The sequence below is a fragment of the Musca autumnalis genome, unplaced genomic scaffold (assembly GCF_047663935.1).
Source record: "Musca autumnalis isolate F117 unplaced genomic scaffold, ASM4766393v1 scaffold_1, whole genome shotgun sequence".
NCBI lineage: Eukaryota > Metazoa > Arthropoda > Insecta > Diptera > Muscidae > Musca > Musca autumnalis.
Genome location: NW_027411644.1, coordinates 246,465,323 through 246,492,349, shown reverse-complemented (window position 1 = coordinate 246,492,349; position 27,027 = coordinate 246,465,323). Strand labels below are relative to the sequence as shown.

At 37.7% G+C, this 27,027-nt stretch overlaps 4 protein-coding genes across 5 annotated transcripts in view; 2 read left to right on the top strand and 2 right to left on the bottom strand.

The window, feature by feature from the left end:
- Positions 1-24,442, bottom strand: part of LOC141389312 (probable ATP-dependent RNA helicase spindle-E) — a 31,591-nt gene extending 7,149 nt beyond the window's left edge. Inside the window, exons 1-2 of one of the 2 annotated variants that reach the window (XM_073960660.1) lie at positions 24,186-24,442; positions 23,261-23,518 (exon numbers count right to left, since the gene is read on the bottom strand). In XM_073960660.1, the coding sequence (XP_073816761.1) occupies positions 23,261-23,518; positions 24,186-24,353 (426 nt within the window). In that variant the 5' untranslated portion in view covers positions 24,354-24,442. Of the gene's footprint in view, positions 1-2,559; positions 2,682-23,260; positions 23,519-24,185 lie in introns of those variants that run through there. The other variant, XM_073960661.1, reaches the window with a different exon arrangement.
- Pbp45 (proximal sequence element A Pbp45) lies at positions 3,526-4,804 on the top strand. Its single transcript, XM_073960662.1, has one exon. It carries the CDS (start codon positions 3,619-3,621, stop codon positions 4,801-4,803), a length of 1,185 nt encoding a protein of 394 aa, XP_073816763.1. The 5' UTR covers positions 3,526-3,618; the 3' UTR covers position 4,804.
- HP1c (Heterochromatin Protein 1c) lies at positions 18,601-19,531 on the top strand. The gene has a single exon (XM_073960664.1). The coding sequence runs from the start codon at positions 18,709-18,711 to the stop codon at positions 19,393-19,395; it is 687 nt and encodes a 228-aa protein (XP_073816765.1). The 5' UTR covers positions 18,601-18,708; the 3' UTR covers positions 19,396-19,531.
- On the bottom strand, positions 20,847-21,967 carry LOC141389315 (mitochondrial GTPase 1). The gene has a single exon (XM_073960663.1). The coding sequence runs from the start codon at positions 21,868-21,870 to the stop codon at positions 20,932-20,934; it is 939 nt and encodes a 312-aa protein (XP_073816764.1). The 5' UTR covers positions 21,871-21,967; the 3' UTR covers positions 20,847-20,931.
- Positions 24,443-27,027: the final 2,585 nt, after the last annotated feature.

The following is a 27,027-nucleotide window of genomic DNA, read 5'->3' as shown; positions in this document are numbered from 1 at the left end:
GGTAAGAGAAGTTAGGTTAAATAATAAAATTATAGGATTGTAACAAAGATTACTAAAAACTTTAGTACGAGAGACCCTATATCAAAATTATAATATGTCTGTTCCACAACCTGCAAAAATGTACTTATATTTACTACGATAGCAATAGCGGTATTCACTCATGGTGGTAAAGTGGCATTGTAGATCTTGTACATCTTGTTAACATTGTAGATCTACAACTGTTTACACTACCACGACAACAAAATACATGAACGTATTTTGTTAATTTACTCGACCGAAAAGTATTATAAACATTGCATTGTACTTGTACAAGGGTGTAGAACGGCTGATTGTTTTGGTTTCTGGTAGAAAAATGAAAAAAAAAGGAATAAAAGAATGGAGGCCAAGAAAAATAAAATTTTTATGAAAGAAGTTTTTATTATTATTTTGATTTCTTTCTTTTTTTGATCTCATAATTTTGTATTTGCTTTTAAATTGCTTTTAGGGTGTAGCCTGCTACAGAGTAAGGAATCTTTTTAAAGTGTAACTTTTGTTTTACTGTTACTTTATTATCTTTATTGTCTAATTTTAGGCTAGTCTCCAGAGGACAACATTAACTTAAGTTGTATTATGTAACTACTTATGGCCTATAGGATTTCTTACGACGAAAGAAATAAATTAAATTAAAATTAAAACTGAAACTAAAAGATAGACTGACGACGATGTTAAGATGTTATGATTTGTTTACAATATTCACAAAAAAGACGGTCACACTTCGTTTTAAAAAACACTAGTACATATACAAGAGTTCTGAATCTACCACCGAGAGTGAATACCGCTAATATTTCCTTTATGTAATTAGTAAAAATTTTTAGATTCTTGCAGTTATGGAACAGACGAAATGTTGCGCCTTGAGGAAAGGACCGACTTATCCATCTTGGGACGGGAACAAATTTTGGGAGTCATTCTTTTCGAATTTGAGCTTTTTGGTCATAATGTCAGGAAGCATGAACTGACCAACAATAAATTATAGCAATTAATTGAATTAATCGAACTAACATGGCCTAAGGAATTTGTATTGAAAAATGAATTCTAGCGAAGTACCACACACCCAACCACTATGCTACGATCGTTTAGGTGGTGGTTTAGGCCAGCTCATCAGGCATATTTTGAATGTAAATGGCTAGAAGACAAAGGCTGATTTAATAACTTCTATTTATAAACCATTTTTACAAATTTGTAGATACGAAGTATTTTTTGAAGTCTTTTTCTATATCAAGTAAATTATATCGTTGTAATCAGAATCATAGAGACTACCTTCGATGAACATTTCAAAACAATCCTCGAACAGCCATTAAATTTAGATATTTGTGAGGGAGGTATGGGAAGTAGTAGTACGATATAGTCTATCTTCGAACTTGATTTAATTTTACGAGAAATAGGTATTGCGATGTGCAAAAGTTGAAGTTGGACCAATGTCAGTCGCTCTTTATAACACCTACAGCCATCTTTGTTGGCCACAGCAGGGTTTTTTTAACTTTTAGACCATTATGTGAAGAAGCATGGTCATGGGCAAAACTACACCACAGTGCCCATTTTATGATGTGCAAAGTTGTGTACAAATCTGATACTCAATTCGTAGGTCATAAATAATTTTTGTGTGTGCCGACAGGGTTCTTTGTGCTATTGTGCCATTATCTTAGGAAGCATGGACTTGTCCCAAAAAAATCTTGGTAATAGGGGAAGCGGGTCAGATCTGCCGCATAAACAATCAACACGATCGGATAAGTGTATTTTAGTACTTTGTGACCTTATCTTAGAAAAAAAAAAATTGTACCGTCGCAATAGGGGCCATCAGTTTAACCTATCGCAAAAAATCAAAACAATCGGATACATGTACTTAAAGTTATTTGAAATTTTGAGTTGGATAGGACCGATATAGTCCGAAAGGTGGTCAATGTTTGAATCTGACTTATTTCTGCAAATTTTAGACAAATTCCGTAATTTCAGATGCTAACATTTCATTCCATTGGATGTCAACGGAATGTCGATAACGAACTTTTCGGTCGCCGAAGCCATAAAAGTCAACAAATTCAGTAAAGTCCTAAACCAACATCCTCCAGGAGTTTCGGAGAGGCATAAGCAAACGCTTTCTCTACTGGCACAACTCTACATAATTGTTACAGTATCATTCTTAACTCCTACAAAGGTGCTGTAAACAGGGGAGCAAGTTGAGTTGAAGCATTAAGCTCGGATAAAATTATAATTTTTCCTACATTGCCGGCCTTCGGCCGGGAATTTAAGACTTTCTCCTATGGTCAGGAACCAATCTAGGGAAGGGGGACAACATTTTCTTTTAAATTGAAATTTTTCCCTAAGTAGCCGACATTTAACAATGGAATTTTCGGAACTTCGGAGGCCCATATCTCGGGAAGTAAGGACTGCCGTAATAAATATTATATATATTTGTAATCGGGGTAACGAGGCCTACCTGTGGAAAAATGTTGGTCCCGATCCGAGCTTAATGCTTCAACTCACCTTAAGCCTAAACAGGTGACATTCTACTATCAAAGCACTCACGACACCCAACATCTATTCAACTGGCCGTTCGCACCCTCCAATATAACTCCTATTGATTTGTGTGAAATTGGCACAATTCCTTCAGTTGGCAGCTTCCATTCCTATTCATTTCACACAGCTAAAGGCGTTTCTACACGGTATGTTTTATGAAAGTGACAGTCGTTATACTTTTACAGATCTGAATTTTGTACAAATGGAGTGACCACATGGTATACATTTAAATTTTTTATAAATAGAACGCGCCCTATTCTCGTCTGTATAACAAACGGTCTGTTCCTTTACTTATGAAAATGGTAAAACTGACAAAAATAGTAAAAGTTATGTCTGTTGCAGAACCTGCAAGAAGCTACTACTTTTTACTACGATAACATTTTTTCCTTTATGTTATCGAAAAAAATAGTGAAAAATAGTAGATTCTTGCAGTTCTGGAACAGACCAGTTGTTAACTGCTCCCATATGAATTGCATTGTGTGTGAAGTAAAGGAACGCTTTTCAAGTAAAAAGTGGTAAAAACTTGAAGATTCTTGCACGTAAAGGAACAGGGCTAAAAGTAACACCACTGTTATGTTTGTGTTCTCATTTATCCATTTTTTAATGCTTTAGTATCATTTTTTGAAAAGTAGTAAGGTGAACGCAGAGTTTCTGGGCTATGTGTATTTCGTATGTTCTTATCTTCTTTGTTTCCACTCCTCTAACTTCCAGAAAAGAGCTTCGGAATGCACCCGAACTTTTACAACAATAGCTATGTATAATCGTAATTGAAGAGAAAAAATTTAAATTTTTTCGAAATTTTAACCTAATTTACTCTTGCAGATTGAATAAGAATTTTGGGCAATTTAAACAACAACTTAAATGACGTCTTATTGTGGGAAACTTTTCTGGGGTATTATTGTTCGAACGATATGGCAATATGCATTTCTGTCATCTGTTATCGAACGACATCGATTTTTGCGGTTTGTTTTGATTCACAAACTTTATCTGGCCATTTTACATTCCCATTTCTTTGTAAACAAAACAATCAATAACATCCCAAGTGAAATCCTTTGAAACTACCCCAAAATGGAAGGAGCACTGTATAAAGATAGCCACAAATTAATAGAGGAATTCGTTAGCAAGGGTTCCTTTGAGTTTTCCAGCTTTTGCTCAGTTTGGAAAGAACAAACGTTCCAGTACATCTATGCAATACAGTCGTCCGTACTTGAATTGATACAAACAACTTGTACCCTATTTCATATGGCCAAAAGAGCTATTTGTGCCAATGATGAATTTGGTAAATACCTATCGAACACTAAAGGTAACGAGGAGAGGAATCTACTGAGACGCATTGGTGGAATATACCTTATGTATGCCATATATTTTAAACAACCAACAAAAGAGTTTGTCAAAATATCTGTAAGCTTGGAAACATGGCGTGAAATTGTCGCTTTCATTAATTCACTTAAAGCTACACGACAAATGAAATACGACGAAGTTCGCTATATATTTTGGCGTCTATATAAGGCGGATGCTTTTCGTTTTACGGCATTGGATTATTGTGCTGGACCTGAATTGGTTAATTATGATAAAATTGCCGAGGAACACAGTGCAGGTGAACACACCGAAGTGATAAGGGTAAGTGCCAAAGACAAGTTACTTTTGGTACCAGAAATTCAAGAAGATCTCAAAGAAATGACTGCCCAGGAGGAAAAATATAATGAACTGAAAGAGACCATAACTAATTCGCAGAAGAAACAAACCTCAGCCGCTTTACCTCCTACAGAAATATTTCGCAATATCAATTCGGTATTAAATAGTATTAAAGATATACTTGATGGAAAAGCTGATCATGTTTCGGAAACAAATGAAAATACCACCATAAGCACAAAACGTAGATATTTGAAACGTAAAGCTGCAGGAATTAAAGAATATGATGATGACGATGATGAAAATTCAGACAAGTCCACAAATGAATCATCCTGGTCAGGTGAGGATAATGAAGAGGAAAATGATTCAAATCAATCAACAAATGTACAACAGAAGAAGAAGCAAAAAGGAAGAAGGAATAGATTACAAAAAGCAATTGAAGAAGATTCCACAGTGGATTCATCTGAGAGTGATGAAGATCTAGTTTTGAATGAAGCCAGCGCCAACGAATCTGAAGATGAGGATGAAATGAATGAGACGGATTCTTTTGGTGCAAGTACATCAAAGGTTTTACTTGAAGATTGTAAACTGTTGAGTAATGTTAAGGAGGAATCAAATTAATAAACATTTAAAATATTTTGAAAATAACATGGGCGTAGTATATCTTTTCTTTATTAGTTTTCAGGGAATCGACCAGATTTATGTCGGATATAGGCCTAACTGGAACGGAAAATCGATAACATTTCAGGGATATTTTATAGGGAAGTTTAGTTTCTCCTCCCATATGGTTACCATAAGTATTGTGTCCTGACAACAATAATATGAATTCTGAGAATGCCCATACTTGTCGATGTGCCTTCAAAATTTTGAAGAATAACTCAATACGTTAAATTATCTTAATGTTAATTGGTACAGCAAAGGTATCCACACTTGAAGCAAAGCAATCTGTACATCTTTCGAAGCAGCTTCCTTTTAGCGTGTTATCAGTATCTTCGGAACATGTTAGGTTTAGGGCCCGGTCCCGGATCAGGTTGATATGTATATATAACACAAATAGCCCTTGTCGATACTTCCCGATATATGGAACTTCAAAGTTGTGCAAAACCCACAGTTAAAATTTCCTTTAGAAATTAGAAGTTTAACTGGGTGGACTACCTTTCGGGAATTTAAGACTTTTACCTATGAACAGGGACCAACACCGGCTGCGGTTAAATTTCCTTTAAAAACAAATTTTTTTGGGTGGCCGGTCTTCATCTTGAATTTTAATGCTTTCACCTATGGATAGGGTCCAATATCATTGGTATTTACAGATTTTAAATGCTCACATCTCGGGAAGTATGGACTTGTGCAAGACAAAATGTATATCGTTATACTCAGGACCCCAAGGGATAACTATGGTATATATATCAACCTAAACTTGACTTATAGTCTTGTATTATAAAGCGCTTGCATATAACCGGATTTAATCCGACGGATTTCAAAAGTCAATTCCGTATACAACAAATAAATCCTCATTTGGTCTGTTCCTTTACTTTTGAAAATGGTAAAACCAGCAACAGTAGTAAAAGTTGTAAACTACTCCCATATGAATTGGATAGTGTCTGAAGTAAAGGAACGCTTTTCGCGTAAAAAAGTGGAAAAACTTGAAGATTCTTGCACGTAAAGGAACAGAGCTATTGTCTCCTTTTACCCCCTGTTTTTGTAAAAAATTTTATTCTTTTCACACGAATTGTGAATTTTTGTGTATCGATTTGATCCAAGGCGAGTAAATGTATAGCGCTGATTTTTAAACGAGAAATTGTTAACTATTGGTTTGTTCCTGAACTGCAAGAATCTATTAATTTTTACTATTTTTCCTATAACATATGGCCTGTTCCCGTACTTTATAAAGTGGTAAAAGTTGTAAAAGCCGTAAACGATTTTCATATAAATTTTGTGTACGGGATCGCAAAATGTGTAAAAGTGGCAAAAATTGTAAAACAGTTTTTAGTTCTGGAACAGAGCTATAAAGGAAAAATTGTTATCGTAGTAATCCCCAATTTACATTAGGCCATTTTCCTTGCGGCAAATGTCAGTTTGTTGGTGAGAGAGGGTTTTGAGAGGCAAAGGGTTACTATATGCCTCACCTCTCTCACCATCAAACTGACAATTGCCGCAAGGAAAATGGCCTAATGTAAATATGAACTAAAAATTAGTATAGTATAGAATTGGTCTTTTCCTGTATTGCAGGATCTCTAATTTTTACTATCTACTAATTTTTATTATTTTTTTTTTTTTGATAAGTCCCAATTTACATTAGGCGAGTTTACTTGCGGCAATTGTCAGTTTGACAATTGACAATTGCCGCAAGTAAACTCGCCTAATGTAAATTGGGACTAACATAAATGAAAAAATAGCTTCGTTCCCGTACTTTTTAATAGTAAAACTCGTAAAAGAGAGAACTGCAAAAAAATTGTTCTCACACAAAAGTTTTTTGAAATAGTTCGGGAACGGAAAAATGGCAAATACGTCAAAAAACTGGAACAAATGTCAAAGTCGGCGTACCAGCCAATCAGGAACAGAGGAAAAGTGTGTCTACGAATATAGACGAACGAACAAAAATTAGCTACAAAAACAGGGGGTAATACGGATGTTTCCACGTCTCTAGAATATTTCTTTCGTCCTTTGTACAATAAAAATCAGAATACAGTGAGTGTCAAAAATATTCGGTATTCAATTTCACCAATAATAACACCTCAGTATTTTAGAAGCCCATGCCCAATATCCAAAAAAACAAGTACTTAAAAAAATGTTGGCAATTAAAAAGTGTATGTAACATGGATCCATGGCAACCCTATAAGCGAGAATAACAAAGAAAACGTTGTTAACCCTGTTTTCTATGCGTCAAAAATATTCGGTTTTTGTAACTTATCGAACTTTTTCTGCAATATTAGTATACATTTTAATAATTGTGAACAGAATCTTTGTTCCTTTGGCCAAAAATATTATATTTTAGAGCAATTTACTAAAATTTAGCGCTTAGGAAAAACGCTATGCCAGAAAAGAGAAAACTAGTCATATTTCATTATAAAAACAGCAGAAATAAAGGGAATTTTTGCTTATTTTTAAATATTTAGTCGAATATAGTTCAAATCACGTGCAAAAGTCTCGATAATATAGGAATAACAGATTTCGTCAAACACATAAGCCAGCCAAAACCAAGAACTAGGAGGGAAGGCAGAGGAATCTCCTTAAAAATTACGGCTAAACCGCCCTTAATTTCCTTGAAATTGGCCACTGAGTCCTAAATGACTTTCAGAAGATAGAAAATATGCACTTACATTACAAAAAATCGTAAGGATAAAGCCTTTCATGGCCCTGTAACACATCACAAACCATCGGCTTATTTACGTAACCAAAAATTTAGTTCAAGTTTCGCCTTGATGTACCTTCAAAACTTGATGTACATCAGAAACTTGGTGAAATGGAGTTAGTTTTGAATGCCTAAGCAGGAAAATCAGTATACCACCAAGTTTCCGGCCTTTCTGTGTACTCCAACACAAAAAGTACAAAGGAGCTTCTAGGAGACATGTATTTATCAATGACTTATGATGTGTTAAAAGGCCATGAAAGGCTTTATCATTGCGATTTTTTTTGTAATGTAAGTGCATATTTTCTATCTTCTGGAAGTCATTTAGGACTCAGTGACAAATTTTAAGGAAATTAAGGGCGGTTTAGCCGTAATTTTTCAGGATATTCTTCTACCTTCCCTCCTAGTTCTTTGTTTTGGCTGGCTTATGTGTTTCATGAAATCTGTTATTCTTATATTAACGAGGCTTTTGCACATGATTTGAACTATATTCGACTAAATATTTAAAAATAAGCAAAAATTCCCTTTATTTCTGCTGTTTTTATAATGAAATATGACTAGTTTTCTCTTTTCTGGCATAGCGTTTTTCCTAAGCGCTAAATTTTAGTAAATTGCTCTAAAATATAATATTTTTGGCCAAAGGAACAAAGATTCTGTTCACAGTTATTAAATTGTATACTAATATTGCAGAAAAAGTTCGATAATGACCTGTTTTTTGGCAAAATAGTTAACAAAAGTTACAAAAACCGAATATTTTTGACGCATAGAAAACAGGGTTAACAACGTTTTCTTTGTTATTCTCGCTTATAGGGTTGCCATGGATCCATGTTACATACACTTTTTAATTGCCACAGGACCAACATTTTTTTAAGTACTTGATTTTTTGGATATTGGGCATGGGCTTCTAAAATACTGAGGTGTTATTATTGGTGAAATTGAAAACCGAATATTTTTGACACTCACTGTATGTCTTAACTGCCTCTTTGGAGGCAATCTTTTTGATGGGTTGTTAACTAATGGTCTGTTCCAGAACTGCAAGAATCTACTAATTTTTACTATTTTTCCGATAACATAAACGAAAAATTGTTATAGTATTAAAAATTAGTATAGTATCGAATGTGTCTACGAATATAGACGAACGAAAAAAATTAGTCGTCAAGTAAGTAAGTAAGTAAGTAATCAATTTATTGAGACTTATTTTTTTTCGATGACACAAGAAATGTACTGGGAACGATTAGCTTAATTTAGAACTATGGTTGTGTTATGTTCTTACGGAGGTGGTCGATTGAATGAAAGACGATGTTTAAACATAACAATCAATTCATTTATTGAATAAAACTTTAAGTTGTTTTATGAGTTGTAATAAAGTATTAATTATGAAGAACAATGAAATATGACGAAATATGTACAGATGAGATGTCTATTAATTGGTGGTTGCAAAGTAACTAACTGACTGTGTACTGACAATGAGTAGAGAGAGATAATAACTTAATACTACTGATGCATGCAACACTGCTATGATGCTGCCAGATTGTTGCATTTTATGTGGTAGTACTAGGGTTACCCTAATATCTCCCCTTTTAAGTTTGAACCTGGGTTCTGGATATTACTTCAACTGGTTGTCTTCTGCGGATGATTCAGGTTGATATGCTGTAGAATCTGTATACGGCAATTTAATGTTGAATTCTCGAAGTAATATGTCCAAAGGTGATAATTTATGAACGTTGAATACGTTGTGAGTTTTTCTTCTTGGAGATGCTTTTGCGGTCGCTCCTTCCTCTTCCCTTTTTTTGAGTGCTGTTTTGACTTGCCTATTTGGGCTGGGATGAAAGTGAGCATTGAGTACTTGATAAACATTGTTAAATGACTTAGTTCCTGTGAACTTGATCTGATGACACCATTTCGCTATTGGAATATCCCATAGATTAAATTTCTCAATCCAATCTATGCCTAGGACATTTAATGATTCCAAATTTGAAATGTAACAATCCACAATTTTTGATTTTCCTGCAACTGACACTTCTATTGGAAAAAGTTTTGCAAAAAATGTGAGTTTATTGCCACCTGCATCTTCGGCGGTGGCTGTGGTTTCAAATGCATCCGGCTTTCCGATTCTTTTCCACGTTGATTTGGAAATTATGGTAATGTCTGATGCCGTGTCCAACTGTAGTTTCACTTGCTTTGAATTAATACTCACTGCAGCATATTTTCTTGCCTGCTTGATTTTGACTGGATCTGTTGTAGATACTGTTTTTGTGCTGAATTTTGTTTTGTTGTTAAAATTCTGATGACTCACATTGTTCTGTTCTGAGTTTTGATCATGATTGGTTTTGCTTTGTTGATGTTTGTCGTTGTTGTGTTTTGATTTGCTCTGCATGTGCATGCTGTTGCAAAATCCTTCTTTGTGACCAATCTGTTGACACTTGGTACACTTGTGCTTGGAGTAGGGGCAATGTTTTGCATAATGCATATCTCCACAATACCAACATGCTGTTTTTGGTATCTTTTGTTTTTGTTGAGGCTTACCAATTTTGTTGCACTGTTTTTGACTTCCCTCAATTAGTGCTGTGTCACTTTTCAAATCCAAAATGCTTTGTGTTTCATCAGCTAGCTTTTCTAAGTTGACTACTTCCTTACTTTCATTAAGATGCCTTAATAAACGGATTCTGATGTCACTGTCTTGTGATGATTTAAGACCAAGTATGAAAATTAAACACTTGAACTGGTCTGTAGTTAAGTCATCCAGTTTAAAAAGTTCACACTGAAGATTGACACGACTGGCGTATTCTTTAAAATCTTCATTTTCCATCTTTGTGATTCTTGAAACGCTCATGAATGTGGTTGGACATTTTTCTCCACAAATTTCCTACTTTGTCTGCATCGTCCAGTGCACTTGCTTCCCTTTCGAAGATGTGTTTGAAACGATTGTACCACGATTCAAATAATAAACCACTGTCAGGCTCATAGTGAAAATCCGTCATGGAATTAGCTAAAGATTCCATGAGGTGGGCTTTTGCCACTGATGATTCTCCTGGATTTGATGAAGAAACTGTGTTTGCACCTTGTTGTTGTCCAGCGATGAATTGTGTGAGTTTATTTAGCATTTCCTGTTGGGTCGCAATTTGTTCTTGCTGTTGTGCAAGTAATTTCACAATATTCGCTTGTTCCGACATGACTAGATTTTTTTTTGGTCTCTGTATGTTTTCAGCCGTTACGAATTTTTTAAGACGCTGTCGTTGTATGTGTGTACAGCAAAAATGATGAAATTCCCAACGTTGTAATGGTGTGTGTGTTGAGCTGAAAAAAATTCTGTATATGTATGTGAGACTGCAAATTGTTGTTTGTGTGAGTGTTGATCGCTGAAGATTTCTTGAAAATTCTTGTTAGAATATTCCTGATGAACTTGCGCCTGTGCCTTTTGATGTTTTCCTTGAAAATCTTCCTGCCACAACTTTTATTGTGTGCGACGTCTTGATGTTATTACGCAGCCTTGTTGAAAGTTCTGATGAAATTGTGAAATTCCTTTTGTTACTGTGTGAGCGGTTTTTGATTCACAATCCTCGTCGCCAAATTGTTAGCGAGAATGATACATCTTTGTTCCAAAATCCTCGTCGCCAAATTGTTAGCGAGAATGATAAATATTGTTCCAAAATCCTCGTCGCCAAATTGTTAGCGAGAATGATACATATTGTTCCAAAATCCTCGTCGCCAAATTGTTATGTTCTTACGGAGGTGGTCGATTGAATGAAAGACGATGTTTAAACATAACAATCAATTCATTTATTGAATAAAACTTTAAGTTGTTTTATGAGTTGTAATAAAGTATTAATTATGAAGAACAATGAAATATGACGAAATATGTACAGATGAGATGTCTATTAATTGGTGGTTGCAAAGTAACTAAGAACGTTTTCACACAATAAGGTTTGCCTGCTCAAAAATGCGTTGTCCGTTTTGGTTCTCATTCGTAAATTGTGTCAGTGTTGAAACAAAATGTGGAAGTAAGTGAACGAAAACGTACATAAAGTACCATACATACAACACTAGCATGTAAGATATTGTCTACCTGTTTCATCATATTTTTTACAAATAAAAGTGTTCTTCAAAACATGACTTCTATGTACCTGTTAATAACAAAGGTATTTCCCTATTTCATAAAAATCTTTCTTGAAAAATTTACGCTGGTAACGCAGGTATCATCTTACCTTCAGGTGGTAAGAATTATTACATTATTTTTTACATGGCATGCGCGCATGAGGCAACAATTTTAACAACGCATACATTTTACCCAATTTTATGGGATTCACAAGAATTACTTTTTTTTTTTAATTTTCAAATACAATACACACATAAACCTTTTTGATACATTTATGTAAAACCGTACTTCTTTTTGTTCAAAAAGTACGCTTGTATAAAATGACTTCAAAAACGCAACACTAGATGTGAAAATTACGAATGAGAGTCAAAACGGAAACCACGTTTTTGAGCAGTCAAACCTTATCGTCTGAAAACGTTCTAACTGACTGTGTGTGTGTCCTGGGGGAGTTTGCCGTTCTCCTACCAGGCGCGTCTTCCCGGGTGGCGGATGGGAAGGGGGTCACTGCAATGTGCGAAAACGAAATCGTCCTAGGGCAACCAAAGACGGGGCCGTTTTCCGCACATTGTGGGGACTCTGGGGGTCTTTGGACCCCCCCGTGGACCAAAAACTGGATCGGGGTAGTCCCCTTAAATAATTAACTAACATGGGTAGAAGAAAAAGAAGGACTAAAGTTACGGTGCAGGGAGTTAATAACCCAGTACCGGCGGCAAGTGTTGGTGTGACCACAAGCCATGTGTCGTCGAGATCAAATGATTGTGATCCGGCTGTTTTAGGTGTGGATGCCTTGGCACCTACAGCTGTACCTGCTACAAGTGCATTAGTTTCTAACCCCAAAGTTGACGACTCGGTTTTTCGTAAGGATCATGATTTGACCAGGGCTGGTGAAAGCCAGTCCAAGGCAGACAGGACTGCAAGTTTGGGCGGGGACGACCCTAGGACGAATCTCAAAAAAACTATCGACGACAGTTTAGAGAGACAGAGTAGGGAACTCCTCGACCAGCTGGAAAGGCTTGTGCCGGAAGAAACCACTGAGGACATGCTCCCGGAGGAACTGCTGCACAATCTTACTCTGACCGACGATGAGCTGGACACCACGGTGATCCCGGTCAAGTCTACACGGGTAGATTGTTGCAGCCCTGACGAAGGGGGTATAAGCCTGGTGACTCAACCGGAGGCAAGTCGTATTCCGACTGGTCCTGTGTCGGCACATGCCGACAAAAAGCTTGAAAGGCAGGAGGCGACGGAAATGATGTCCGACGACGGGGAATCGGTAGATGACCCGAAAGCGGACAGCTGCTCAAAGTTTGCCTCGGCCCGCAAAGCATCGGATGCGAGACACTACAAGCGTGCCATATCCTATCTCCGCAGGTTTGTAGGGAGAGATGCAAACTTGCATTCGGAGAGGGAGGTCCACCTCATCAAGGGCAAGTTGAAATTTATGAGGAAGTTCGAAAGAATGTACCCTCGTAAATTTCATCGCGAATTCCCGGTGGAGAGGATCTTCCTCCCGGAAGACGTAGTAGAGAAGGCAAAGCCTGCTACCTCCGGTAAATGTGCTGCGCCAAAATCTTTTTCTTCGAAGCCTAACCCGAACCGAGAGGTAAAGAAAAAGGCTATTGAGAGCACCCCTAAGCCAACAGTCACCCCTAGTGGTGATCGAGCGGTAAAGGACTCTGCCTCAAAGCCCGATTCTGCTCCAAAAGGCAAGGGTGACGCAATCGAAGATGCTGGTCTCAACAGGGAGAGGGCTGGACCAGCTAAGGAAATATCGTCTTCGGGTGGGGAGAACAGCGCCTCGCAGAGTAAATCTGTGAAGCGTGTGTGCTCCTCTGAGGGTCCGCAGCCTTCAGCCAAGAAGACGATGACTTCTCAGCTGATCGAACCATCAACCTCGTATGCAGCGGCCGCTGAGCGTGTGACCAAGGAGAAGCAACTGAGTACGGAGAAGGTTTCCGCCTCTTCTGGAAAAGTTAAATCCAAGGTACGCGGTCAAAGGCGCAATAAGCCATACGGTAGACCAACTGCTGAGACAGACGATGGCCTGCAAATAGCAATCATCGACAGAGCTGATCCAAATGGAAAAATCAGCGACAGTCACTGGTTGCTATTTGAAACTGGTCTTCGGGCTGCGATAGTTTCTGGACCGGAAGATCCGGAAGACCGTCAGCTTGGCAGCGCCTCTTGCGTAAGGGTGTCAAGGTCATCAACTGTATGAATGAAAGGTCGCGAGACTTTCTCGTTCAGACAGTGAGTGGTCTTGGTGCTCTGTGGGAAGGAGCTGATCTGGCGGCGGTCTCCCTATCGGATATCCCGTCCAGAAAGGTACTCTCAGCGTGGATTCCCCCACCTACGGTAAGCAAGGAAATCCTGCTGAGAATGCTGAGGTTGCAGAATCCCAATCTTGTTACAACAGGCTGGACTGTTATTAGTCTAGTCCCCTGTAGCGAGTTGGGTGGCTTAGTGGCCAGAGTGGCGGTCGACCCCCCTGGGGAGTTATACTTAAGAGAACGTGAGGGAAAGCTGAATTTCGGTTCAGGATGGGTTCGGTTTCGACTGAGTCCACCTCGCGAAAAACAGTAAGGGTAGGGAAGCGGCAAAGGCTGCGCATACTGCAGATTAATCTGCACCATTGCAAGGCCGCTGCCGCTGAACTGCTCTTGTCCCTCACGAACTCTGAAGTAGACATTGTCTTAGTCCAGGAGCCTTATATCTATAAAAATAAGGTTTCTGGACTAAACAATGCCAACTTCGACGTCTTTGCCGCGTCCGAGGGGGACAAGGTAAGGACTTGTATAGTAGGTAAAAAGAGTTTAAATCTAATCTTTCTATCTAATTACAGTAACGGTGACATATGCACGGTCAGGATGGAGCATGGAGGAAGCAAGGCCACGCTGCTGTCATCTATATATATGCCTTTTGAGGCCCCAGACCCACCCAACCAGTGTGTCCGACGTCTGCTTGACGAGATGATGGGTACCTGTAACGTAACCTGGGTTGCGACGCAAACGCTCACCATTTCCAGTGGGGCAGCAAGGACACCAACAAGAGGGGTGAGTCCATATTCGATTTTATTTTATCTTATAATTTACGGATATGTAATAGGGGTAGTGATCCAACGTTTAAAATTAGGAACAGGGAAGAGGTCATTGACCTAACCCTTTCTAATTTAGATGTCTCTGTCCTAAGGAATTGGAGGGTATCTAAAGAATGTTCCTTTTCGGACCATATGCAGATATTCTTTGATGTCTCTCTGGACAGAGGTCGCGAAATTCCTTATAGGAACCCACGAAGGACAAACTGGGACAAATACACGGAACTAACGAACTCGCAACTAACTCCTAATATTAGTACGGAAACAGTTGATGACCTCAATGGAACCGTAAATAATCTCACTGATGTTCTTCTTCGTTGCCATAAGGAGTCCTGTCCACTAACATATCCTGGGAGGAAATCTCAACCGGTGTGGTGGAGCAAGGAGCTTGGCGAACTTAGGAAAAACACTAGACGACTGTATAACAGGGCGCATGAGACTAAACTCGATATTGATTGGGACTCCTATAAAGTGAGTTTCAATAAATATAAGAGTGAAATCAAGCGGGCAAAGAAAACATCTTGGGTTAACTTCTGTGAGTCGGTAGAAGGAGTTAACGACGCAGCTAGGTTTCGACGACTACTCTCCAAGGACCCCAAATCCATTGGAAGTATCAAGAAACAAGATGGTGCGTGGACAGACTCCGCCACTGAGACTCTTGATCTCCTTGCGGAGACCCACTTCCCAGGCTGCAAGGATGAGGATACTGTCAACAATGAGCGTGACGACTTCCGAGTTCAGGAGCCTTTGGATATGGTACTCATTGACAGGGTGGTCAACAGAAGTAGAATTAAGTGGGCGGTCAGCACTTTTAAGCCTTACAAGTCTCCTGGGCCGGATGGCATAACGCCGGCGATGCTACAATTTGCATCACCGACCTTATACCAAATCCTGGAGGAGATTTTTAGGGCGTGCTTGACTTTCTCTTTTATACCGGGGCTGTGGAAGGAGGTAAAGGTAACTTACATTCCCAAAGCGGGAAAACCTAGTCACTCTGCACCTAAAGACTACAGACCCATAAGTTTATCATCCTATCTCCTTAAGACACTCGAAAGACTGATCGACCTGGAGATAAGGAGTCAGGTAGACACCGTCTCTATAAGCAACTCACAGCACGCCTATGTTAAAGGTAAATCTGTTGAGTCTGCCTTACATGAGGTGGCTGGCTTCATTGAGAAAAACATGGAAGACTCAAACTTTACCTTGGCTGCCTTTCTAGACATAGAAGGAGCTTTTAACAATGTAAAACTTGAGTCCATCAATCTCTCACTGAAGAAAGTTAATGCACCTGAACCCCTAACGTGCTGGATTAATAATATGCTTCAAAGCAGGATTATAAATTCTAGCATTGGGGAGGTAAAAATAAGGAAAACAGTGACTAGAGGCACCCCTCAAGGAGGTGTGCTCTCGCCATTACTGTGGCTCCTTGTTATAAACAATATTTTGATGGAGCTGGACAATCAAGGTATCAAAGTTGTTGCTTATGCCGATGACGTGGTACTGCTGATTTCCGGTAAATTTCCGTCAACCATTTCGGAGCTTATGCAAGGAGCACTATCGACTCCATCACGCTGGGCCAAGGCTAATGGCCTTGGGGTTAACCCAACGAAGACGGAACTGGTAATGTTCACAAGAAAGCGTAAGCTCGGCGCCTTTGTTCCACCAACACTGGATGGGGTGCAGCTCCAACTCTCCCCCGAAGCAAAGTACCTTGGCACAATCCTTGACTGTCAATTGCGATGGGATAGGAATGCTGAGGAGCGGGCGAAGGAGGGAATGATTGCACTTTATTCATGTAAGAATTCCATTGGGAAAAGCTGGGGACTAACTCCTTCGATTATACACTGGCTGTATAATACAGTGGTTAGACCCATCCTATCCTATGGTTCTCTCGTTTGGTGGCACTCATTGCGTCAAAAGTCAACATCCACTAAGCTCGATAAGGTACAAAGAGCCGCCGCAACTCTTATTACTGGAGCTACCAGGAGCACGCCACAGGCTGCACTGAACGCAATGCTGAACTTAAGACCACTGAGTATCAGCATTAAGTGTCAGGCAACCAGGAGTGCCCTGCGACTTCATGAACAGGGTCTTTGGCGTGGTCGTACCTATGGGCATGGGTGTATCCTGAATGAATCAGGTATTTTTGTGAACCTTTGTGGCAAAATAAGTGACTATATATCACCAGTCTTTAGATTTGACGATATAGAAGTCATTATACCTAGTAGAGACGACTGGAACCGCAGTAACCCCCCTCTGGGCGGTCTGGCTATATATACAGACGGCTCCAAGATGGAGGAAGGTACCGGTGCCGGTGTCTACTGTGAAAGTCTATCACTTGAACGCACATACAGGCTAGACAGCAACTGTAGTGTGTTCCAGGCTGAAATCTTCGCGATTTGGAAGGCTACGGAGTTGATTAAAAATCTGGATGCAGAAATCTTTGAACCGGTGACTATCTATGTGGATAGTCAAGCGGCTCTTAAAGCCATCAAATCCTGTAACATCAAATCCGACGTCGTCCTCAAGTGTAGAGCAGCTCTGGATGCGCTAACTAACGGCTTTCGGCTATGTTGGGTACCTGGACATCGTGACTACCAGGGTAATGAAAAAGCAGATGAACTAGCTAGACGAGGATCACAGTCCGCTGATCTAGCTATCACTGACTCTATCAAACCACCCATCTGTCACTTTTTCCAAAAAGTCGAATCGTTCTCTGACGAAAGAGCCAGTGAATTGTGGCGCAATGAACCTAGGTGCATTGTGGCAAGATCCATATGGCCGTCTCTGTCAGCCAAAAGAACGAATTCGTTGTTGAACCTGAGCAAAGCGGAAGTGAAGGTAACGACGGGAGTCATCACTGGACACTGCTATGTCAGGGCCTTTACCATTAAATGGGATAGGGATGTTAATGACTACTGCAGACTCTGTGAGGATGAGGAGGAGTCGGAGTCGGAGTCGATCGAACACCTCCTGTGTCGTTGTCCAGCTCTGGCTCGTAGACGACACAGACTAGTGGGTGTCCGTTTTCCGCCGTCTCTAACCTTCTACTCAACTGTGGAACCTACTGTAATCTGCAACATCGTTAAAAATCTAAAGTGGCTGGGACAGCGCAACCTAAACGCGTAACGCTTTGTCTTTTCGATTATTCTGCCTACCTTGTTTTCTTATCTGTTTCTTAGTTCTTTTAATTCTTTTTATTCCTATTTATCTATTTATTCTATTATTTCTATTCTACCTCTCTTATCTATTTTTATCTCTCTCCACTTTTCTAAAGGATGATCACAATGGACCATAAGGTCTCCGAGTGGCGCAGTCACATTTAGTGGCTGCACATCCTCTAACCTAACCTAACCTAACCTAACTGACTGTGTACTGACAATGAGTAGAGAGAGATAATAACTTAAAACTACTGATGCATGCAACACTGCTATGATGCTGCCAGATTGTTGCATTTTATGTGGTAGTACTAGGGTTACCCTAATAGGTTGTCTTATTCTAACACGTTTGTAAAGTGAGATGCTACTTGCAAACAATAATATAATTGGTCTGTTCCTTTGCTTTTGAAAGTGGTAAAACCGGCAAAAGTAGCAAAAGTTGTAATCTGCTTCCATATGAATTGTATGGTGTCTGAAGTAAAGGAACGCTTTTCGAGTAAAAAGTTGTAAAACTTGAAGATTCTTGCACGTAAAGGAACAGAGCTAATATGTATAAAAACATAAAAGATAAAGTGAGAAGGACAGTTGCTGACAGAGCATTTGACGTCTGCCAAAACAAATATTCTCTTAAAACTAACATGTCGTCATGCCACATATAAGAAGTTTATCGATAGCAAATGCCAACAATTCCGATAACTCTATCTTGAATTAAATCATCGATAACACAAACAAGCAGCAAACGCTTTCAAGGTACACAAAAACATTACACAAAAATAACAAGAAAAATAATTATTTGTTAAAGAAATAAAGCAACAAATTCTACTCAAAAATGGTTAAAAATCAAGCAAAAGAAACCGGCTTCGTTGTGGAGAAAATCATGGATAAGCGCATAACGCCAGAAGGTAAAGTAGAGTACTTTATTAAATGGCGGGGCTATCCAAACTCGGACAATACTTGGGAACCAGAGGAGAATTGTGATTGTCCCTCTATTATACAAAAGTTTGAAGAGTCACGGGCTAAATCTAAGAAACGTGGCGAAAAGAAACCCAAAGTAGAAGAAATCCAAAAGCTAAGAGGCTATGATCGCGGCTTGCCCATTGAACAAATAGTCGGTGCAACAGATGCAAATGGACAAATATCCTATTTGGTAAAATGGCAATTTTGTGAAGAATTCGATTTGGTTGGTGGTGAAGAGTTGAAACAAAAAAATCCTGAATTTATTATAGATTTCTATGAGAAACGTTCGATATATCAACGAAATATCAATGATCGTCTATTAGGTGTACCGGATGAGTTGAGAATATTAAATGCTGATGGGGGCCATCATATGAGTGTACAACAGGCCAATTTGTCAAGTCCCGTCGCCGCCGCAGGTGCTAAAATAAACACTGATATTTCAATGGGAGGAGATGACTTAAATGAAAGTGGTGGCAGTCTAGATAGCAATGCCGTTTCGTATTCTATTCCTGTTCCGGGAGTTGGTAATATTGCTATAGATGTACCAATGATGGATTAAGATGTATAAATTTTCTTTTCAAAATATAACAAATAATATTTTAGTTGCATGTAAAGAAACATGTATGTATGTATTTTATATACAATTCATTTGTAATTTCTTTGAGAAATAAAATTATTTACAAACTTCATACCTATTCAAGGTGTTTATTTATGTTTAACAACGCGTATATGTTTCAAGCGAAAACATCAATTGGTTCATGAGTGAACAAGGAGTTTAAAAGTTGGACTGAAGACGTTCGCAAATGGAAATGGATGGTTTATATTCTAATACACCCGCTAAGGCTCCCTATTAATTTTTTCAAAAGGTAGGTCTCACCTTCCTAATCACGACAAAATGGGAGTGTTTGTAAATGTCAACTCGATTCGAGCTTTGAATAATTTCAGATTACAGAACCTTGTGTACAGAGTTTCACCCCCTTCACACCTCTTGCCTATAAACTCATTTTCATGTTATTGAAAATTTTCATAGTCTGGCATAAGACTAAGAGATTAAACTAAACTTATACCATGAGTAGTCGTTTTCATCTAAATATGAGACTTGACCGCAGTCTATCAGTGCGGCACCGAGTTGGGAAGATTATCTGTGTTATGGCTTGTAGCGATGTGATAACTCAATGTAATGTGAAAGGATCACACCAGGAGTTGACAAATGACGTCATTAACTGTCATTACCTTTGGATCAGACCTTTCCCTTTTCAGAGCCTTATTTTCATCAAACTTAAAAGACAACGGACTTTAATATCCGACATGTCCTCGTAACAGAACCGTTTTAAGGCAATCGCTTTATTTGTTATCGGTGTTCCCGGTAAATGAACGCAATGTCATAGGATAGAAATTGACAATGGAAGCCAATAGATTGAGTTGCAACAGTGAAGTCGTAACTAGAAAATTGTGTTCCCTCGAACCCTGGGAATAAGCATGATGTTTGGCAATGACGTTTTAATCTATCCCAAGGGGTTATTTCCTCCATTACAAATTTTCCGACTGTTTACGATGGATGACGTTACAAATGTCATCCATAAAGCTAAATCTTACTTCACTCAGCAAAACAAAAAATATAGCAGCACAATACAAAAAGCGCTTGTGCCTTTACTCAATAATTGCTGTGTTACAGAACCTGCAAGAAGCTACTATTTTTTCCGATAACATAAAGGAAAAAATGCTATCGTAGTAAAAAATAGTAGCTTCTTGCAGGTTCTGGAACAGAGCATATTTTTTACTACGATAACATTATTCCCTTTATGTTATCGGAAAAAATAGTAAAAATTAGTAGATTCTTGCAGTACTGGAACAAACCAAAACAAGTTCAGTAACTTCTTGTAACCGACAAAGGTCTTTTGTATTGTACTGAAGAGTAAACGAACAGCATCCAGTAAAAATTTGTACAAACTTTGAGTAAACGAACCCACATTATGTTCTAAATTCCTTTTGAAAAAGATTTGAACAAACTTGTATGTTAATTATTTTATTGTTTATATTACAAATTCTTAATAATAGCCAATAACAATAAATACATCACAGTACTATTTTATCATCACATTTGCTTATCCAAATTGAGTAGGCCAAATGCCTTGGTTCGAAACAGCTTAATAAAATATCTTGCTGAATGTAGAATATCTGGCATTATGATAATTTGACCATCTGTTCTTTTTATTTTCCTCTGAACACCTAATTTATTGGCACATGCTACCAACACCTCGGAAATATTATCACTTGGCTGTTCTAAACCCATTAGCGGTACATATTCAAAGCGTTCATTTTTATTTAACCAATACAGCAGATAATCAGCTATTAAATCTTCACCAACCAAATGATCGGGTAAACAACCAACCAAAGCCAGTTTCATACCCATTTCATCACTGCTAATTTTGGGTTCAAGGATACCGGGTGTATCTATCATATACATTAGGGGGTCTTCACAGATTTTTATTTTTTCCATAACCGAACGGGTTACACCTGCTATTGCTCCCACTTGTGATACGGCTTTCTTTTTCAGATGGCGATTACGTAGAACATTAATCAAAGAGCTTTTTCCCACATTTGGTACCCCAATAATCATGACACAATAATCTCGTTCTCCCTCTCGATTGTATCGTCCAGAATTGCCAATTAAATCACTGGCCAGTGGCATTAGTTTTCGTATACCCGCACATTGCTGATCTTTACAGTTTGTAAAGATTACGTGATCCATGCGTTCTCTATCACGGAGGGCATCTTTAATGTAACGTTGTTCCTTGGGTGTGATGAGATCTTTTTTATTCAGCACAAGTATGTGAGGTTTAATACCACCTGCAACTGTCAGTTGAAATTCTGGATTACGTCCGGAGAATGGTATTCGAGCATCGTGCACCTCCAATATGCAATCAACAGATTTGAGTTTTTGTTGCATTTGTTTTAGACCCTTGCCCATGTGACCCGGAAACCAACGGATGGCTTGTTTTGTTATTAATTGATAACTTTGGCGAAACGACATGCTTTATTTTATAATCTTTTATTTTTTTGTTAATAAATGTGTAAACACCGGCCTATTGAATAATTGTTATTGTTATTTTTATTCTTCTCAATCATATGGTTTTGTGTGTTGATGTGCAGCATTCGTTTGTGCTCACTTCGATAACTATAATTATCGATTTTAATTCAGAGATTTTTGTATAGAAATTCAAATTTTTTGTTTTATCAAATCTTTTTGTTTGAATCTTGTATTGAAATAAATAGAACAGTTGTTTAAGCGTCCTTTGGGAAACAGGTCACCAGCTAAAAGTAACCATGGGGATGTATACCAACTGCATATACTTTATTTGCCGTAAGTCAAGTTTAAGGACCCCTCACGGATCTGCTTTAGATGTCTATAGCCCTTGGTGGCCTGCCAAGATATGGGCCGTATGCATTCTTGATTTTACAGTATTGTTTTGGAAGGCAATATGGGCATCTTATAATGTTAAATTTTAGGACAGTTTTAGGTAGAAGCTATGGACACATTCCAACATGATGTTGGAACATGATTAAATCTCCCATATTGTCTTGCTAGCCCTAAAAGCAATGAGATAAAATCAAGGGTTCTTACGGAACTATGAAGGTCCTTATCTCGGAAAGTATGGACTTCTACAGTAAAAAATAAAAGATGTATCGCAGTAAACAGGACTCTAGGGCTATCAACGTTAGATGCCAAGCTAATTATTAATTTATTGCTGGTAGAGTGCTATACCTAGTTTCTCAAGAGATGGTGAAGTAATCTCCAATGGTAAAGTTCACGAATACCAAATTATCCAAGGAGATTGTAATTATCATTCTTACTAAACAGGAATATGTGGGTTATGTTCTTTAGTCATGCATGTAGGCGACATTTTATATAGGCCAATCCCTCATCTCCATCCTCTAGCCAATTCACATAATACCTAATACCCCCAAGCCGAATGCCAATCGCGAGTATGGCCTCCGGAATATGCACAGTCGAACAACTTCGCTTCCCACTCATATAAGTAAAGGCTTTAATCAGCATGACTATGTGACAGACAATTCGATATGGCCATGACAACATTTTTTGATATGTTTTTCAAGGACGTGGGTTCAAATCCCAGCCGGGCTCAGCCTGTTTTTTATTTTTTGAAATTTTGCCTTTTTAGGGCGAAGATCATTTTTAATGATTTTTGTGAATTTTCTCGTTTAGAGTTAAGCTTGATGATCTGAAATTATCTGTTATTTTAAATTCGGGCCATATATCTCTCATAGTTCACCGCCCCATTAGCGATATATGGAACGTATATAGACGAACGAACAAGAATTAGTTACAAAAATAGGGATAAGAATTGGACCAAATACATATTGTTAAAGCCAAATAAAGAAAGTTCCATAACATATCTTACCTGCGTAGTTTTTCCACAACCGGTATCACCCTCTAGAATGACAACAGGATTTTTGCGAATTGTATCCAGTATTTCATCTTTTGCATCATGTATTGGCAATGATGAGTCTCTTTCCAAATCAAACTTGTAACGATCATAAACCCCATCGTCAATATTCAGATAGGGATTACTGCTGGTTCCGTCATTATCACTATCGTTGAATGTATCTCTATGCTCTGGAAGTATTGGCTTGGGTTTTTTGCATTCTTCTTGTTCCAACTAGAAAATTGTATAAAATGAAACAACCACAATTTGGCATAAGTTGAGCTGACTCGCTCAGCTCCGATCGGGATGGCAATTTTCACAGGTAGGTCTTGCCTCCCAGATCAAGACGATATATAATTGTTTGGCATAAATTGATTATACGAACAGCTGGCAGAAAAATCTGAAATTTTTACCATGGGTAGATCTTATCGTCCTGATTACAAAAATATAAAGCTTTTTGGGGGAAGTCCATACTTCCCGAGATATATGCCCCTGAAGTTTCGAAAAGAAATTTTGAAATTTCTCGTCCTGGTTACAAAAATATAAATCTTTTTGGGGGAAGTCCATACTTCCCGAGATATATGCCCCTGAAGTTTCGAAAAGAAATTTTGTTCACGTGCCCGAGATTTGCTCCTGTCCTTAGGAAAAAGTCTTAAATCACTGACCGAAGGCCGGCTATATAGAGATAAAGATAAATTGTATTGCATATGATAGTCATTATCCGTTCAAAAATGACTAAGTTATAATCAAAGGAACTTCAAAGGCCCATATCTCGGGAAGTATGGACTTCCCCAAAAAGTAATATATTGTCGTGATCAGCTGTGAAATAATATTCCGATCAAAACTGAGCGCCTCAACTCATCTTGCTCCCACAATTTTTTTTAAAGGATTGTTTACATACCTTTGGAACTTTAATCTGATTCCGGCTGCATTCTGGTTCGCCTGGTTCCCGTTTAATTTTTCTTGACGTCGATGCTACTGGCTCAACTTTCGGTTTGGGTACAGAAGCTGGAGCACTAACTCGTTTAAAATCCTTGGATATATTAAAGAAATCCTCGATTTCATCCATTGTTTAATGTCCAAAAAAATGTAAACAAATATATTTCTTCCTCAACTATCGATAGTGATGACAGTCAATAGTTATCGCATTTAAGTGATAAGTCCATACATCAAATTTTAAATGGGGGGTACAATAGAGATGGCAAAAAACGATGGCACTATCGATAAAATAGATTATTTTTTACAAAATTAAATATCGATAGATATCCCCAACCTAAAATTCATTGAAATAAATAGAAATTTCGCTGCTTTTCGGTCTTGTGTGTGTGTGAGAAAGTAAAACGCCCGTTAGACTATGAACTTATACTATGATTTAAACTGTCAATCCCATACAATATACGTCAAATAAAATTCAGTGGATTTAGAACTACGATTTATTTGACGTATATACTATGGAATTGACATTTGAAATCGAGTGGATTTATAAGTCTAAACGTACTATAAGTCCGAAGTTACACGTACACATTTTTCGGAAAAGTAAAATGCATTTTTTAATTTTATAAAATAAAAGCAATTGTTTATTCTCCTTTACATTTCAGTGAACTACTTGTGCAAAATGTCAAGAAAAGCATTGACATTTCCGCCATTTTCATCTCCAAATTAATGGCGTTGACAACTTAACGATAATATCGATAGCAATCGATATTTTAAAATATTATATCGCCTGTCGAACGACGTACACGAATTAACCCGTTTCCACGACACCATTCGTAATTAACAGAAACATAAACAAAATTTCCTTCATTTTTGTTTCCTTGTTTTCACGAAAATTTGAACCGAAAAAACATAAAATGTATATTAGATGAACAGGAAAAGCAATAGACTTTCCTTCAAATATTTAACAACACACTTTTCATTCATATTTTCCATAAATTCTGAATAATTTTGTATTTTCAATATATTTGTATATGTTTCTATTTTCAAAATTAGAGAGAGAGAGAGACATGCCAAAACAATATTTGTGTATATAGACTTTCAGTTATTTGTTTCCATTTTCTTTCTGATTTTTTACGCGATTTTGAACTAATGGACACGGAATGTGTGTGGAATTAAGAAGGAAACACAACCATCTTCCTTCTGCATCTATATAAAATGTTTAGTTCATTAATTTTCATTCATCTTATTCCTTTTTTCTAAAAATGTTTGTGTTTTCAACAAATTTTTCAATTTTGAATTTAGACATGTCATAATTAATTTTTTCGATAAATTCTCTCATTTGTTAGGGATGGGACAAACTTATTCGTCGTTCAGAGAGAGTATTTCTAATCGAACAACGCAGAAAAATCGTCGTTCTTTCGTCGATGGTCAGACTAGCAAGGTTTCTTGAAACCAATTTCGGTAAAGTTTCTTTTCAAGTTTCGTTAGTGTCCACACACGTTAACGTGAAATTTAAGATTTTTGCGTGTCCTCTTTATTTTACCATTCGCGTTTGTTGTGTTTCTCATACCAATAAAAACAAAAAAAGACATAAATAAACCAAAAAAACAACATAAAATAATTAACATTAATAATTAGATTAATATCAATAGTTAAATTTTCACTATTTCATTAATTAAATGTTTTTATTAAATCTTTTTATGTTTGTTTTGTTGTTAACGTTTGCTTGAGAAAATAAAAATGAAAGAAAATGGAAGAAATAATAAGTCTGTCTGGTTACTTTCCCAGCAAGAATTGTCCAGCAAGAACTTTCTCAGAGAGTAAGGGGTTTTTATTCTCTTTTGCTAGAAAATTTTAAAAAGTAAACAGACACCTTCCCAGCAAAAACCAGCAAGCAATCAGCTGACTTGCCAAAACAGAACAATTTGTCCGCCAACAAAGGAAGCAAACACGTTGTATTTTATTAAAAATAAAAAAGAAAATGGAACAAAAAAGTATTTTTCCACTTTACAAAGTTGTTCTCCATAAAACAATACAATTAGACTATGTTATTTCCACAATAAAATTGTTTTTAATGTTCACAAACATAAATCAACAAAAATCTAAAAACAGCTGATTGATTGTTTTCAGGAAGAAGAAGAGCTTGCAAGTGCTTGCTAAAAGAAATTTGTCCAGCAAGAATTTGCAAGCTCTCAGTGAAAGAACTGTCAAAATGTCTCTCTCGAATCGCTCTCTTTTGCTGGTTTTTTGTGTTAACAGACGACTTCCAGCAACAATTGGTACAAATTGTTACAAATTTTAGGGTAACCAGACACAGCTAATATTGCAACGAAAAACAAGAAGAGGCAACATAACAAACACAGAAAACCATGTACATGGGTTTCACTACTTCATACCCCTCGCCTATAAACTTGATGTCGCCATGTTGAAATCGTGTTAGTCTGACCATCGACTTCTTAGAATTTTGTCTGGGGAAATAAGTTATTTATTCGTAGTTATGGGTCGAACAACGAATAGAGAACGAACGACGTACCGTGGAAACGGGCTATAACATTTTGCAAAAAATGTTAATGCAGCCATCATGGTGGAATAATAAGTTGTAACGCCAAAACCAGCTGATCTTCATACCAGTTGTCAAAATGCGTTATTGTGAATAAAATCACATACAAAATGTAAACAAGCAATTCACAGTAATGTATTAAAAAAAAACAACATTGTTCCACAACATCCCATACGGGACAAGGGAGACTTCTCTCATATCAATGAGTGCACCCCGATTCATATTTAGCTCAATGATATGGGACCTA

Bases quoted from the DNA above. Each gene is read 5' to 3' on its own strand.
- Pbp45 (XM_073960662.1), top strand. From the start codon at position 3,619: ATGGAAGGAGCACTGTATAAAGATAGCCACAAATTAATAGAGGAATTC.
- HP1c (XM_073960664.1), top strand. From the start codon at position 18,709: ATGGTTAAAAATCAAGCAAAAGAAACCGGCTTCGTTGTGGAGAAAATC.
- LOC141389315 (XM_073960663.1), bottom strand. From the start codon at position 21,870: ATGTCGTTTCGCCAAAGTTATCAATTAATAACAAAACAAGCCATCCGT.